This window comes from Dipodomys ordii, unplaced genomic scaffold (assembly GCF_000151885.1).
Source record: "Dipodomys ordii isolate 6190 unplaced genomic scaffold, Dord_2.0 Scaffold44, whole genome shotgun sequence".
NCBI lineage: Eukaryota > Metazoa > Chordata > Mammalia > Rodentia > Heteromyidae > Dipodomys > Dipodomys ordii.
In genome coordinates, this window is record NW_012267260.1 from 491,608 (window position 1) to 506,138 (window position 14,531).

Consider the following 14,531-nt stretch of genomic DNA (forward strand, 5'->3'; position numbering starts at 1 on the left):
GCATCTTCACCAGGGAGCCAGGCTTTGCACTACCTGCTGCAGTGCTAGCTAGATTACACAGTTGAGTGAGCATCTTCACCAGGGAGCCAGGCTTTACACTACCTGCTGTAGTGCTAGCTAGTTTGCACAGTTGAGTGAGCATCTTCACCAGGGAGCCAGGCTTTGCACTACCTGCTGTAATGCTAGCTAGTTTGCACAGTTGAGTGAGCATCTTCACCAGGCATCACCTCACCGGTTGCAACAGCAGCAGAGGAGACAAGTGCAGATTCTGAGGGCTTTTGTTTCCTACTGTATGAGCTAATACACACAAATAATGAAGATTTTTTTAAGAGGGAAATAATTTTGTTTGTTTCTTTAAAAAATGGCTACTTGGTGGTCATCTCCATAGATAGTAAGCATTAGAGCCATTGGGACAGAGACACGGCAGGAGGCTGGCTCGGGCAGCCCAGATAGTCAGGACCGAATGGCTCTTGTCTCCTAGAGAGAGAGTGACGTGACAGAGCGCCACCTGCTGTAAGCTGAAGAGCATGGCAAGTAGACCTGCTGGTGTCCTGCCCATCAAGGAATTGAAAGTAAGATTAAAGGACCAAGTAAAGTGAAGGCTTTATAGTTAACCCAAGCTTGCTGGATTGCTAGTTTGACCTTGGGCTGGAAACTGGCATTGTCTGAGCCAGTGTCCTCATCTTTCAAATGGCTGAGATACTTAGATGCATACAGCGCAGCTGGGACGGAAGCCCTTCTCAGTACAGGGAACACGGACGCTGCATCCCCAGAGACTAAGGTTAATCAGCCTGGAATGTGGCTGACTTAAGATTGTCAAGGAACTCTAAAATGCAGAGGGTTACAGAACCTTTGAGACAAGTAACAGAAACCAGACAGCTCTGTGTGAGGGAGTAGTTTGCTATCACTAGAATTACAGATGTCAGGGAAAAATAATGAAAGTTGGAAAGGAAACTGATGATGGAGATTGGGAACACTCATTCTGGTGATGGAGGCTGTGGAAAGAGGAAGGAAGAACATGAAAGATCAGAGCAGCCACCCACCATCTTAAATACGGCACGCTAGGAAGAGCCCCAGGAGCCTGGAGCCCCGTGGGCTGGAGCCGGCTGGGGACCTGGGGTCACAGGCAGCAGGGTGCGCACAGGATGGCGAAAGCAGGCGCTCAGTTCCTGACTTTCATCTCAGGAGTGAGCAGGAGGTAAAGAATTAAACACAGGAAAGTGTTCTTTGAAGCAGTAGAGATGCTGCAGGAGAGACCCTAAGAGGAGGGAGGTGACCTGGAGGTGTGGGGGCTCTAGGGCCGGCGCTCCAGCGCAGGTTGGGGACAGGAGACAGAGTCACCGCTTGCAGGAAGACCTGCCAGCCCTGTCCAGAGGGACGTGTGGAAATCTAACTGTGAAACAGAAAAAAGTATTTCAGATAGGAAAATCTATACTTCAGGCCTTGAAAATTAAAATACTTGCCTGTGATTATTCAGTGGTCTAGCCAGGACCATGAACTTTGATCACATTTATATAAAATGTTAAATCTAACAAGCTGTAAAAAGTGACGCAGACCCCAGACTCACATACATCTTGCTTATAAAGAAATGATTCTCAGAGCCCAGTGACAAGCAGCTTGGAATTTCTTGCTTCTTTTGGGTGTGTTTTTATGTTATTCTGATGAGCTATGGGAGTGGATTACAGTGAATAATCTGTGGTACTTGCAGGCAGTGCTGTACCTCTGGGTATTTATGTCTCACTTTGCCCAATCAAGGAGAGCTCTGTGTGTGTGTGTGTGTGTGTGTGTGTGTGTGTGTGTGTGTGTGTGTGTGTGTGTGTTCATGTTCGCTCTCTCAGTAAGTTCTCTATTTGTCAGCTGGGTAAGCTATTTAAGAAATTTTAAAGCTTTGCCAGCGTTTTATCCTTCACTTCTAAGAGCTCATTTTCTGCAAACAAGAAAGAGTTGTTGACCGCTATTCAAGGCAGAAAGCATGACCTTGTCCACATAAGAACAGCCAAACAGCAAGATGTTGACATCCCAGTGATCCTCATTTTCCCTAAAGCCTCAGTGTTTCTGCTGAAAGCACCACTTTCTAGAGACCAGCCTCTCAGACATAATAAAAAGAGAAACAATCCTGCATTTTTTCCAAAATATTTCAGACAAGCACTCAACCTTTCTAGCAGCCTCAGAGTATCATAAAAGTTGTCTGCATCTGTCTGCCCTTCCTCTTTCAGTGCAGGTTACTCTGTGTCAAGAACCGCAGTAAGAATTCCATTTACTCTACTTGGTGCCAATGTGTGTCGCCAGCATGGTAGTTAACCCACAGAATGTACATGTCAGGGACCACACCAGCACAGGGGATATGTATGGGAGTATACCAATGACACCGAATGGTGATTTCAGGTGACTTCAGACAATAGACAACAATACATACAATGATACCACCAAAATAAAACTATAGAAGGAGATATCCATGCCTCCAGTTTGATATATGGTGACATTTTTCCACTTGAAAACATAAACCAGTACAGGGACAGTTGAATAGCTTCATCTCAAACCTTTGCTTTCCTCTTCCTACCCTGAGGAACATTTTTCAGACCTAATAACCCTTCCTTGTCATTTCATATATAACCATTGTAACACGTGTATTGCATTATAGTTCATAGGATTGTGTGTGTCTCTTATACTATATTTTACGTGTATGATATGGCTAAGTTGACACATACAGATCAAGTGAGCCAGAGTGCATTCAGAACTCTTGGTATCAGTGCTATAGAGCGTAACGGTTTTCTCTCATTGAACGTGACTCGTCTGTCCTAGGGGCCGTGGGGGAGCCGTTCCTCCTCCCCTACCACCTGGCCGAGGTGTCCTCACCCCTCGAGGAGCCACTGTGACTCGTGGAGCTCTTCCAGTGCCCCCTATAGCAAGAGGTGTCTCCACCCCTCGAGCCCGGGGAGCATCGTCAGCCCCAGGATACAGAGCACTGCCCCATCCCGCACCCGAGGCCTACGAGGAGTATGTAAGTACCCACACGCCCCCGCTGGGGAAAGGGGCTGTCAGAAGAGCTGGAGGGAGGGGCTGGGAACGCGGTGTTGCTGGCTGTCATCTGAGTAGAATGAGAGCACATTTTACAGGTGCCCTGTAGCTGGTGTCTCTGAATAGCTTTTATTTTAGAAGTCAAACTCCTGAGGTTTGTGTAGCCTGTAACCGGCACAGGGCGCTAAGCCCTGAAACAGGTGTTGGGTCCACTGAAGCACCACAAGTGCTATCCTCCTAAAGGTCCGCTGTGGTTACTACTCAGGAAGGACAGCGACTGGTGTGTGCGTGCGTGCATGTGTGTGTGTGTGTGTGTGTGCATGTGTGTATGTGTGTGCGTGTGTGCGTGTGTGTGCATGCGTGTGTATGCGCGTGCATGTGTGTGCGTGCATGCGTGTGTTTGTGTTTGTGTGTGTAGGTGTGCATGATAGCACTATAAACTGAGATTTTATGGATGACCAATAACAAGATTGCCTGGAGGCAAGGAAGGGACCATGTTCTAAATGTTCTGTGAGAACAGCCTGCTAGGATTTAGTGCTGACATAGATGTGGGACTGTGAGAGAGGTCAGAAAAGGAAGGCTTTATCTGAAGGTTTCATGACAAGAAATTTTGGGCTAAGGAGCTGGCGAAGTGATGGGTTGTTTATTGGAGTGAAGAGTACCATTGCAGGAGTTGAAAGGCTGTGGAGTGAGGGAGAGGGGCCCGGAGAGCCTGTGCAGCTGCTGAATGGGAAGGATGGGGCATCCCTCCGCCCCGAGGGGGTAACTTTAGAGCACTGGAGGCCTAGGTTTCTCTTGTAAATAATCGGAGTAATTGCTTTAGTCTGTCAAGACTGTATTGGAATTTAGGAAACCATATTCATAAATAGGTAGTGTCAGCATGTATAAGAATCTATCATAAAGTTATTAAATGAAGGCAATTATCGTTCAATTGTGGACTTTTTTTGACACACTGGGGTTTGAACTCAGGGTCTTGCACTTGCTAAGCAGGTACTCTATCCTCATGAGCCACTTTCTGGGCACTGGCCATTTTTAAGACAGCGTCTTACCTTCTACCTAATCTAGCTTGGTCTATAATGCTTCTATTTTAGATCACAAATTGCTAGGATGACAGGTATGCACTACCATCCCCATCCATGGATTGAGATGGAGTCTTTTTTGCCCTGGCTGACATCAAACCACATTCCTCCAGTCTCTGCCTTCCAAGTAGCTAGTATTACAGGATGAGTCACTATGCCCAGCTAAGCAGTGGACTTACTCAAGTCATAGATGGTTACCTATTTTTGTGTCCTAGAGTTCTGTAAAAACTGCATCTGTACATTTTTTCCTGTAACCAACCACAGAATTTTTTTAGGATATTTGGGACTCTCTGTGCAGTTCCTAAGGTTTTCTCCTTGTAAGTATCCCAGTGTGGTTCTTTTGTATAATTTGTTTGTGCTAATAAGTGTTACCTATCCTATTTAACAAGCGTTTTCTTAAAGCTTTAATGCGTGCTGGCTGACGTTTGCCAGGCACTCAGTACCAAGCCCAGGCTACACTCGAGAACTACTCTGCACTAATTTTAGACCTTTGATTCCTCTGTGCGGGGTAAGAAAGACAAAAGTTGAACAGACCCAATAACAAAATAATAGCACAATGCTGAGTTGATAGTGAAAATCTCCAAGGAATTCTTAACTCTTAGATAGATAAAATTTCTCAGAAAAGGTTCCTGTATTATAAATCACACTGTGAGTCAGTTCAGTCTCAGACTTCTCTCCCTCCTGCTGTCTGCACACTAACTTCCTGACCAGACAGAATGAGAAAAGGCATCAAGCCCACCTCTGCAGCAGGCCTGACAGGAGCAGGGCACTGTGATTGCCACTGTTGTTTAAAGACTCATTACAGTTGTTGAGTCTGAAAACATGTGGCAGCACTCAGGCCCAGAGTCTCAAGCCCCTGACTGACAAAAAAATGTGGATTTAGCTTAATCTTTACATATTCTAACCCAGACTTTGAATATTTAAAGCTCCTCTTCATAGACCTACTAAGAAGAATGCACTCACAACGCAGGTATGCGTCATCATGGTGGAAGTGGTCTGGAAAGATGAAAAGTGAATTTCAGCAGAACTCTAACAGAATTAACAGATCTGGAGAGTATGTTAGATCCTGGCCATTCTGCATTCCTTCATTCAATCTCCAGGTGATACTGTCAGGTAGTTATCCACTGAAACTGGAGTGGAGAGCCGCCTCTGTGTGTGAGAACTGTGATTGCCCCAGTGCAGCGCTATCTAGAGTTTGTTTGCAGAGAACCCCACACCTACCCGGGTCCTCCGTACCCCACAGCCTGGTCCCACTTGGTGCTCAGCTCCCCTCGGCCGTGCCTGGCCCATCGCCAGCCTCCTTGTGAACACTCTAGCTTAAGGAACTGGCCGCTTGTGTCTGACACGTGCCAGTGTGGGAATAACAGGGTGTCCAGTAACTCGCATAAAAGTCCATTTGCAGATGGGTGCTGGTGGCTCGTGCTTATATCCCAGCTACTCAGGAGGGTGAGGACTGTGGTTTAAAGCCAGCCCCGGCAGAAAAGTCCATGGGACTTATCTCCAGTGAACCACCAGCAGTGGCACTGGAGCTCAAAATGATAGAGTGCTAATCTTGGGCAGAAAGTTCAGGGACAGTGCCCAGGCCCTGAGTTCAAGCCCCATGACTGAAAAAAGAAAGAAAGAAATGCATTCACTACTTAAAGTTCTTTCCTTACTCTGTCCTTGTTAGAACTCATTTGTTCTCATCCTTTCCAGCTATAAGATTTCATATATCCTAAAGGCAGAAAGTACTTCTTAAACTTTTCAGTTCTAAATAAAGTGGTTGACCACAGCAACTTGATGGATTCCACTTATTATAGCTTTAGAAAGATGCTGTACACAGACATGTTTTTATATTAATAGCAAACTGATGATGACAGAATGTAGCATATATTAAATGACAATGTTGTCAGACAGCTTGTATTCACATACTGTTTGTAGAATGGTGACTTCTTTGTACAACTACTTAAAGATAATGATAATATTTTTTTTAAAAAAAGAAAACTAAGTTTTAGAAAACTTTAAGTTAGGTAAAAGAAAACAACTACCTAAGACTATAATAGGGGTATAAAAGTAGTATAGAAGTAAAGAGGAGGAAATGGTAAGGACACAGACAAGAAGAAAGGGCCTTCCAGAAGCAAATCTAAGGAACCTAGAACAACTTAGTGAAGCAAACAGTAGTGAAAAATATGTAGGAGGTGAACCTGGGAAAGAGAATGAGTTACGAATAACCTCAGAGCCCCAAGTCCTAATTCACTCGCTGTAGTGGCTTCTGAGTACTGGGTGTGGTTACGTTTGGGGACTTTAGCCATTACTGATGTGGGGGCATTGATGAAGAGTGAGGAGCTGGATGAAATTTACCTTCCTCCGAGGTGATTGGTCTTAGCTGTGCTGTGGGAAATGGGGTGATAGCAGCTGGACAAAACTGAAGCAAGGGTAACAATGGTGATGCTAGTGCGCCCTGTGCATGGCAGAGCATGAAGAGGCAGACAGGCTCAGGTTGCATAATGCTGAGCATTAGCGGTGACACATTGAGCCAACGTGGTTATCGATGACCTCGTGTTAAGTAGAGTTGTTCTAGAAATTCATTTAGATTGGATTTAGTGGAATAGTGTTACTTGTGTGACTTAAATATTGCTGCGCCTCCATTATGGCCAGGGTTACAGGAAGACCGTTGGCACTGCTACAGTGATGTGACTCAGTATTCATGTGCTGTTTGATCCTGAACCATCCCACATGTGCAAAACACAGAGAATCTCCGAGTACCAATAACATCAGGTATTTTGTGTCAAAAATGCTGGGTTAAAAATCTCTGTATTTTCTCTCCTTCCTATAGAAAATAATATAAAACTATTTCCACATATGAAGTTGATCAAATATTATATCTCCAAAAATGTGAGAAAAAGTACAAAAGTCTGTCATCTAAAAAACAAAGATACTAATTTGTTTTCTGGGTTTGTAATGTTTCTAGTAGCCCCAGCTTTTAAAAATTTCAGTTGGGGGCTGGAAATGGTGCTGTGGCTCAAGTGGTAGAGTGCTAGCCTTGAGCTGAAGAGCTGAGGGACAGCACCCAGGCCCAGGGCCCCACGACTGACAGAAAAATAAAATAAATTTCAATTTGTTATGATGATGCTCATGCCACCATCATATTTATAAATTTATAATTGCATAATCTTTTCCTTAAAGGGAGAGTGCAGAAATGACATAATTACATCCCCCCATCTCTACAACTCTCCTTACAGAAAAAATTATAGCAGCATTTACAGTGAGAAGATAGTGGTGATATGATGGGAAGAGATGGTGCAGAAAGACATTGTTTAAAGAAAAGACTGATGTATAAGTATTTCTTTCTTTCAGTTTTAATTATTTTTATTTTTTGTGCTGAGAATACTTGACATGAAATGTACCTCCTGCATTTTTTGACGAGGTGATGTTCAGAGGGTTACAGTAACATAAGCAAGGTAGCAAGTGCATTTCTTGTTAAACTTGTTATCTCCTCCCTCATTGTTCTCCTCTTCCTCTCCCACCCCCAAGTAGTACAGATCATTTCCCACGTATTGTCTTGTGAGTAGCACTGGTGCAATGGTTCCCCCCTGTCCTTTGTCTCACCATTTTGCTGTTCCCCTTCCCTTGCCTAATTCAGATAAACGTATGTACCATACCCAGGGTACCAAAATCAAATACAGTAACAGCAGGAGGTAAGCCATAGGGAGAAGAACATACCAAAGAAACAAAAAATCACACAGTATATTAAAAACAACAACAACAAAGAAAAACCTCTTGTGTCCATGTCTTGGAACTAATTTCAACTAGCATCATCTTATATGGTCATATGTACATAGCTATTGAGCTATTCTGCTCATCTGCTAAGATTATCCTAGATGTATACTAATTATTGCAAATAAGGGAAACATGGGACCTATGTTTCTTTGGGTCTGGCTTACTTCACTTAATATGATTTTTTCCAAGTCTTTCCATTTCCCTACAAATGGGGTGGTTGCCATTCTTTTTCATGGAAGCATTGAATTCCATTTTGTGTTTGTGTGCGTGTGTGTTATATATATTACATTTTCTTGATTCGTTTATCTACTGGAGGGACATCTGGGTTGATTCCATATCTTAGCTATGGTGAATAATGCTGTGATAAATATAGTTGTGCTGGCAGCTTTAGTATATATTTGTTTTGGGGTCATTTGGGTGAATGCCCAGAAGTGGACTGCGGAGTCATAGGGCAGGTCTGTGTCTTTTGAGGAACCTCCATGCTGCTTTCCAGAGCCGGAAGTCTGCTCTGAGTATAGCTTTCTAGCTTACATTGGTGCTGGGGCTAGTTGGGCCTTCCTTTGGAAATGTGACCCTTTCAACCAAGATTGTGTGGAAGAATTAAATGTTCAGAAAAAGGCTCAGAGACTCTAGTTTCTGTCAGAACATCACATATTATGTAAACATACTGATAAAATCTATATTTGTTCATGCAGATACTCTCACTATTCAGACATTGATGTAGCTTTTGAAAAGATTTTTTTAAAAAATCATCTCAGGTACACAGAACAGTTTCTAGTTTCCAAAGAAATAGACCCAATTTATTTTTAAATTACCTTATATTTTCTCTAAAGGTTAATATCCAGATATCAAATAGCTGAATCAAGGCATAACCAAGAAGAAGATACAATTAAAATTCGGTTCAGTGCTACATAAGAAACTCAGGCCTGGTATAATCAGTCATGTGAACCTAATTTGTGCAATGCGTTCTGACCAGACTTTGAGAATCTTCTCCCCTCATCAGTCTCCCTGAGCCTCCCGCCTCCAAGACATCCTGTCGTTTAATTCAGACTTGGAGATACCCTCCCAGCAGCCATGAAAGAACAAGGAAATTCATGGGGAAAGCAGTAGTCCTTAAAAGTTCCGTACAGGAGCTCTGGCTACCAGCCCTCAGTTTCATATGCATGGAACATTTTGACAGGGGAGGGAAATCAGTATTAAAGGATAATTGAAATCAATTCTTGTGCCACTTTTGTGGAAGAAAAGATCACGGTCTGAACTAAAGTGCATTTTTTGAGAGGAGACTTATCTGATAGTTTCTGTGTAATAGCCAAGAGCCTTCACCCAAAGAGAGGAGATTTTTATTAGTTTCTAAACTGGATATTTGTATTCCATTAAATTTCTTGTTGGAATTTCATGCTCTAATCTCCTCTCATTAGAGACCAATTTACCAGAATGCATTGCACACCTTTGTTTCCTGACATACGACTAATATTTAAAATAACTGAAACAGTAGAGTGAGGTTAATGAAATGTGTATGAAGCTGCAGTGTGGGCTTAATAATGCTATTGAGGTTCTGCTGTTCAGAGAAAGTGCATTTAAGTGTTGTCTGCATTATTGCCATACATAATAACATCTTCCCTTAGAATTGTGGATAGTCTTTTGTCTAATGGTAAAGTCTGAATGAGCCACCATCTACTCACATTAAGTTTTAGATTTTAAGTCCCTTAAAATGAAGATGATTCTGATGAGGACAAGACTCCAGATTGTATCTAAACCTGTACCTGATCGTGAAGCAAGGACTCAAGTCCTTCCTCGTGCTTACGGTAAGACAGCAGGTGTCCTTGAAGCAGTGAGCACTGTTGGAAAGCATGGTGTCATGGCTATTGTAAGTTTGCTCTAGGTGCGTTAGGGGAAAAGGCAAGTTTTCTTTGAGGGGACAGTGTAGACATTTGAAGGAGAGAACAGACTGCCGGCAGGGCCATGGCGACTCTGTGTTCTTTTTATGTTAAACAGCATCATAAATACACTCTGGATTATTATCTTCTATCTTTGGCTCATACTTGTATACTAAGAATGAAAATCAAAGTGAGTTGTGTCTTGACTTGTTTCTGCAGGTGTGCTCTGAGATATTTCTACAGGTGTGCTGGTCACAAATTAATTGTTTTTATATTATTCTTCCTGAATTATATTTTGACAGTTATATCCCAATGAAGAATGAATATCCTATATGGGATGACAAATCACACTTAGGAATACTAAAATTCATTTTCTCTTTTGTTGGTTAAAAAATATTGCTTAGTCTGTTTTGACAATAGCTCCCTTATAATTTTCTGGCAAGGAAATTTAATTAAATAGAAGTTGCCTAGTTACTTAGTTTATAATTAGATTTTACAGAAAGCCAGATAGGAATGGCTAAAGACAGTTGAGTCTGTTTACATGTTCTGATCTTGTTTCTTCGTGGACTTCTTTTCAGTGGCAGATAGAGGTTGGTAAATCTTTCTGCTAAAGCACAGATTTGGTGATTACTTTCTGTAATGTCTTATGAGCCAAAAGCTTTTCCTAGGAAAGCTGCAAATGTTCTTTACAATCTCAAGACTTGAACGAGGGCCACTTCTCCATTTTGTGCTGGGCATAGAAAACCTAACTTCCCTGAGTAGAAGGCCTTATTATGGATCAATTTACAGATGTGGGACACAGAAGGATCCTTTAACTGTCTGCTTTGTATTTCTTTAAACTAAATAAAGGATTTTTTGTGCTTCCATATTTCTTAAGTGTTTCCATTCATTCTTCGGTAGTACTTCTGACTCGCCAGGGCTTTTGTAGTTAGTTATTCTTATGTTACGCACCAAGGATACCAGCAGTTGGAGAGCTGTGATTTCCGTGGCGTTGGGGCTGGTAGAGGTTTAGGAAATGGAACGAGTGGTTTTTCTTTAGGTGTGCCTTCTTTTTCTCTTCTCAACATCTACAAGTCAACCAGAACCACTTCTGTGTTTTGCTATTCTTGATGTAGATGAAGAAAAACATTTTATATATTACTCATAGGGACTCTGTGTCAAAGGAAATGAGAAAAATCTTACTTGTAATGATCTTGTTTTCTTCCTCAGCTGTGATAGTAGTAGATGTTGTAAACTACTTTAAGTGATATAAGAGCTGATGACTTTTTTTTAACTTAGCTCATACTATATCATCAGGTGGTCATGTTGTTTATTAAATGCTATGTCATGGTTGTATGCTTCTCCAGAATAGAAAGCAGACACAATAATAGCATGGCCACAGTACTGTACATTCAGACCATCTGTACAAGCACAGATCGCCAGTACATGCATTCTAAGCAATCCTACTTAAGACCTGATGTGTTGTTTTCTATGACATGCTGGTTATTCCACATTTTGTCATATCCATAGTGCTAGGATTGTAGTACAATTAGACTATAACAAATTTTTCAGATAGACACAATAATCAACTAAATTTGAAGACTAGAGGGATTCTTCCCTAAGTGAATGGCATGGTACCAAACCTCTCTGTTGACAGTCAGAGCTAACAGCATTTTGGGGTTCAGAAATCCTGGTATTCGGCCCAATCATGCATTGAGCTTCCTTCTATGCAGTGTTGAACATAGCTTAATGGAACATAACCTCACATTGAATATAACCATCTCTCTCTCCCTTTTATGGTGATTTTTCTGAATTCAAAAAGACCATCGTGAACTTTTGAATGTTATAAAGGGTTTTATCCTGCCCATTGCTTTATTGTCAAGCTGATGAAATTACAGTTTAATCAGTAAAGCCCACCTTGGATATTAGAGGGGCAGGGTGCTTTGGGAGGAGACCCAGGAGTTTTACATATACACATATTTGTTCTTATTTGTTTTTTTATTGTTAGTTATTCTAAAGAGTAACTAAAGGTACTCTATAAAGAGACAAATATTTGTCAAAGAGAATAAACAAATTTACCAGAGTAGGTGCTTCTTGAAGTAGGTAGAGAGATCATTGTATGTATGAAAACCATTTCCCTTATATAATCTATTCTTTATTTCGTTTCTAAGACTGAAGGAAGAAGTAGGTTAGCAAGCAACCTAGAGACAAAGATAGGAAAACGTTTTAGAGCTTTCTAGGGCTTTAGTAGGCAAAGTACACACACACACGCATGCACGCACACACGCACACACACACGCACGCACACACACACACACATACGCTATGCTTTAAGTGGATACTGTTTGAAATCAAATTTTTAGCAAATGAATCTGTTTTAGATTTTGGGTATAAATGAAACATTTCAAGTAACAGATGTGCTACGAAGAATTATACATATGGAGCTCTCTATAAATTTGTGAAAGTATATTTCACTTCATATTTATATCTTGTTTAGTATTTTCCTTTGCAAAACAAAATATGTTCTTCAGATTTAGATGAGAGGACATGATATAATTTTCATATCTCATTTAAAGCAGCAAGCATTACCCTAAAACACATCCTCCATGCCTCTACTGGAGAGCAGTCAAGCAAGTTTCATCAAGGTGTGCACTCTATTATTCTAAGACCCTACAATGTTGTCATTTTCAAAATTATGTCAAATATTGGCTTTACCTATTGACATTTCTGCAAGAATTCAATTATTATGGACATTTCCCTTCAAAATTACCTCTGCTCTTATACCCTTGCCTTAAAACATCCTTTCAGAAAGCGTATCATAGTTGAGATGTCTCCTGATTAACTTACTTCAGCTTAGCAAAAAAATAGAATAAAATTTCAAAGTCATCTTTTTTTCTGTCATGGCTTTATCTCAGATATTAAATTCAGGTTTGTCTTTCTGAAATGCTAAATTCATCATATCACTTCTTTGTTAAAAATAATCAAAAACTGCAGCAGCTCTTTTCTGCTGCCAAAACAATGTAATTCCGACTTCTTAATTTGTATATATAACGTCATACACAGAGAAAATGACTGGCTCTGTCGACTTGCTTACTGTTGAGTAGTGTTTTTCACTTTCAAATAAAATCTTGACCAGGAGTAAAGATAAAGTACAGGAACAATGAATGAAAGCTCCTAAATATATAAAGTAAATATTACCAGCAGCAATTTTGTAGTTCGTATTTTATTCAAATATACTGTTATTTGATTTGTGTAATTTAATATAAAGGTCACCTTCATCACATGTCTATTGTATGTGATAACTTGCATATAAATAGTCTCACAACAATAAAAAAGTAAGAAGTATAATCCTTATTTTCAATTAATGAAATTTTAGAGTGAAAGTGTTTGATAGCGTATCAGTTACCTGCCTGAGAGCAGAGTCAAAAAGGTCTGTTTTCAAAGCTGACACCTTATTGTCTATAAAATACGTGGCTTTAAAATGGCGCAGGTAAGCAACCTCCACAGAAACAAAGGTGAGTACAGGGCCAGAGGGCGTCAGGAGGCTGAGCTCCTGACATCACTGGTGTGTGTGTTCAGATGCCAAACTTCATGGGTAGGTATGTGCTGCCTCATAAGGAAGTGCTATGGCACCAGCTAGACACACAGTTACGCTAATCATGTGCAATACTTTTATTTGTGGTGTTCTTCTCAGACATATCAGCGTTATTACACGTTCTCAGAAGTATTGTAGGACTCGGGGTAAATGATAGGAAACCATGTGGAATCGACGCTGTCAGTTCTCAGAGAAGGCACATGACACTGTTCTATTTTTCTTTTTAAGCTTCTCTAGCCCTTTTAATTTAAATACTCATATTACATACAGCACACTTCCAAACTACTCACGGCAACAATTGGATACCATTGAGGGAGAAAGGCTCATCTTCTGCGGAGCCTCTGAAGCTGGCTGATGCCGGTGTCAGGAGAGTATTCTGCTGAATGATAAATGAGCTTGCATTCTCGTATTTTTTAGAAGAATGTAGGTGCAGTGATACCAATATTCTGTAAAGCTACCTACTGCTGATGATAAATTCTCCCGTGTCACTTCACTGGTAGTGCTGTGTCCTTGCCATTTGTAATAATCTACTATTGTAGGCTGTTGTAAGATAAATATTCACCCAGATACTCTACTTGTTTTCTTCTGAAAGATCCTGTTAGCCATCATGCTTAGACAGACTCAAGTTTAATACATCTTTTAAAAATGTACTTGGCAGCAAAAATGTTGTAGGGATTGATCTTGTAATACAAGATTCAGCACCCTAGATTTGACATTAAGGCCACTTAGAGACGTCGGCAGTTAGTAAGACAGAGAGAGACAGCTGCATTTCAAGGTAGTGAGGAAGTAGGAGACATGGATAAACCTCATCGCTCATCTTTGTCAACAACCGCTGCTTTGGATACTCCACCCGTACCAACTAGTACACAACTCACACCCTCCTCTCGGGAATCTCTTTTTAAATCAGAGGCAAATAAATGAGTGTGATGATTACACTAACTTTAGAGAAGATCTGTAGGTAAACATCAAAGCCATATAGCAAGTAACAAGGAATTTAATCATTTTAAATACCAACATAATAGGTGTTATTCAATTTAAAGTTGGAGATATAACTAAAGCTAGTTTGCCTTCAGAGGCAATGTAATTACTGTCAGGAGGGGCTGGCCTGTGGCTGGGCTGTGGACCGCCACGCTGACCACCGTAGGACGTGTCAGGAGGGGCTGGCCTGTGGCTGGGCTGTGGACCGCTGCGCTGACCACCGTAGGACGTGTCAGGAGGGGCTGG

The 14,531-nt window shown here is 41.2% G+C and overlaps 1 protein-coding gene across 1 annotated transcript in view; it reads left to right on the plus strand.

Annotated features, from left to right (window-relative positions):
* Khdrbs2 (KH domain containing, RNA binding, signal transduction associated 2) overlaps window positions 1-14,531 on the plus strand; it is a 227,260-nt gene that overhangs the window by 117,548 nt on the left and 95,181 nt on the right. The window contains exon 6 of the mRNA XM_013019054.1: window positions 2,803-3,001. Within this exon, the coding sequence (XP_012874508.1) occupies window positions 2,803-3,001 (199 nt within the window). The remainder of the gene's footprint in view (window positions 1-2,802; window positions 3,002-14,531) is intronic.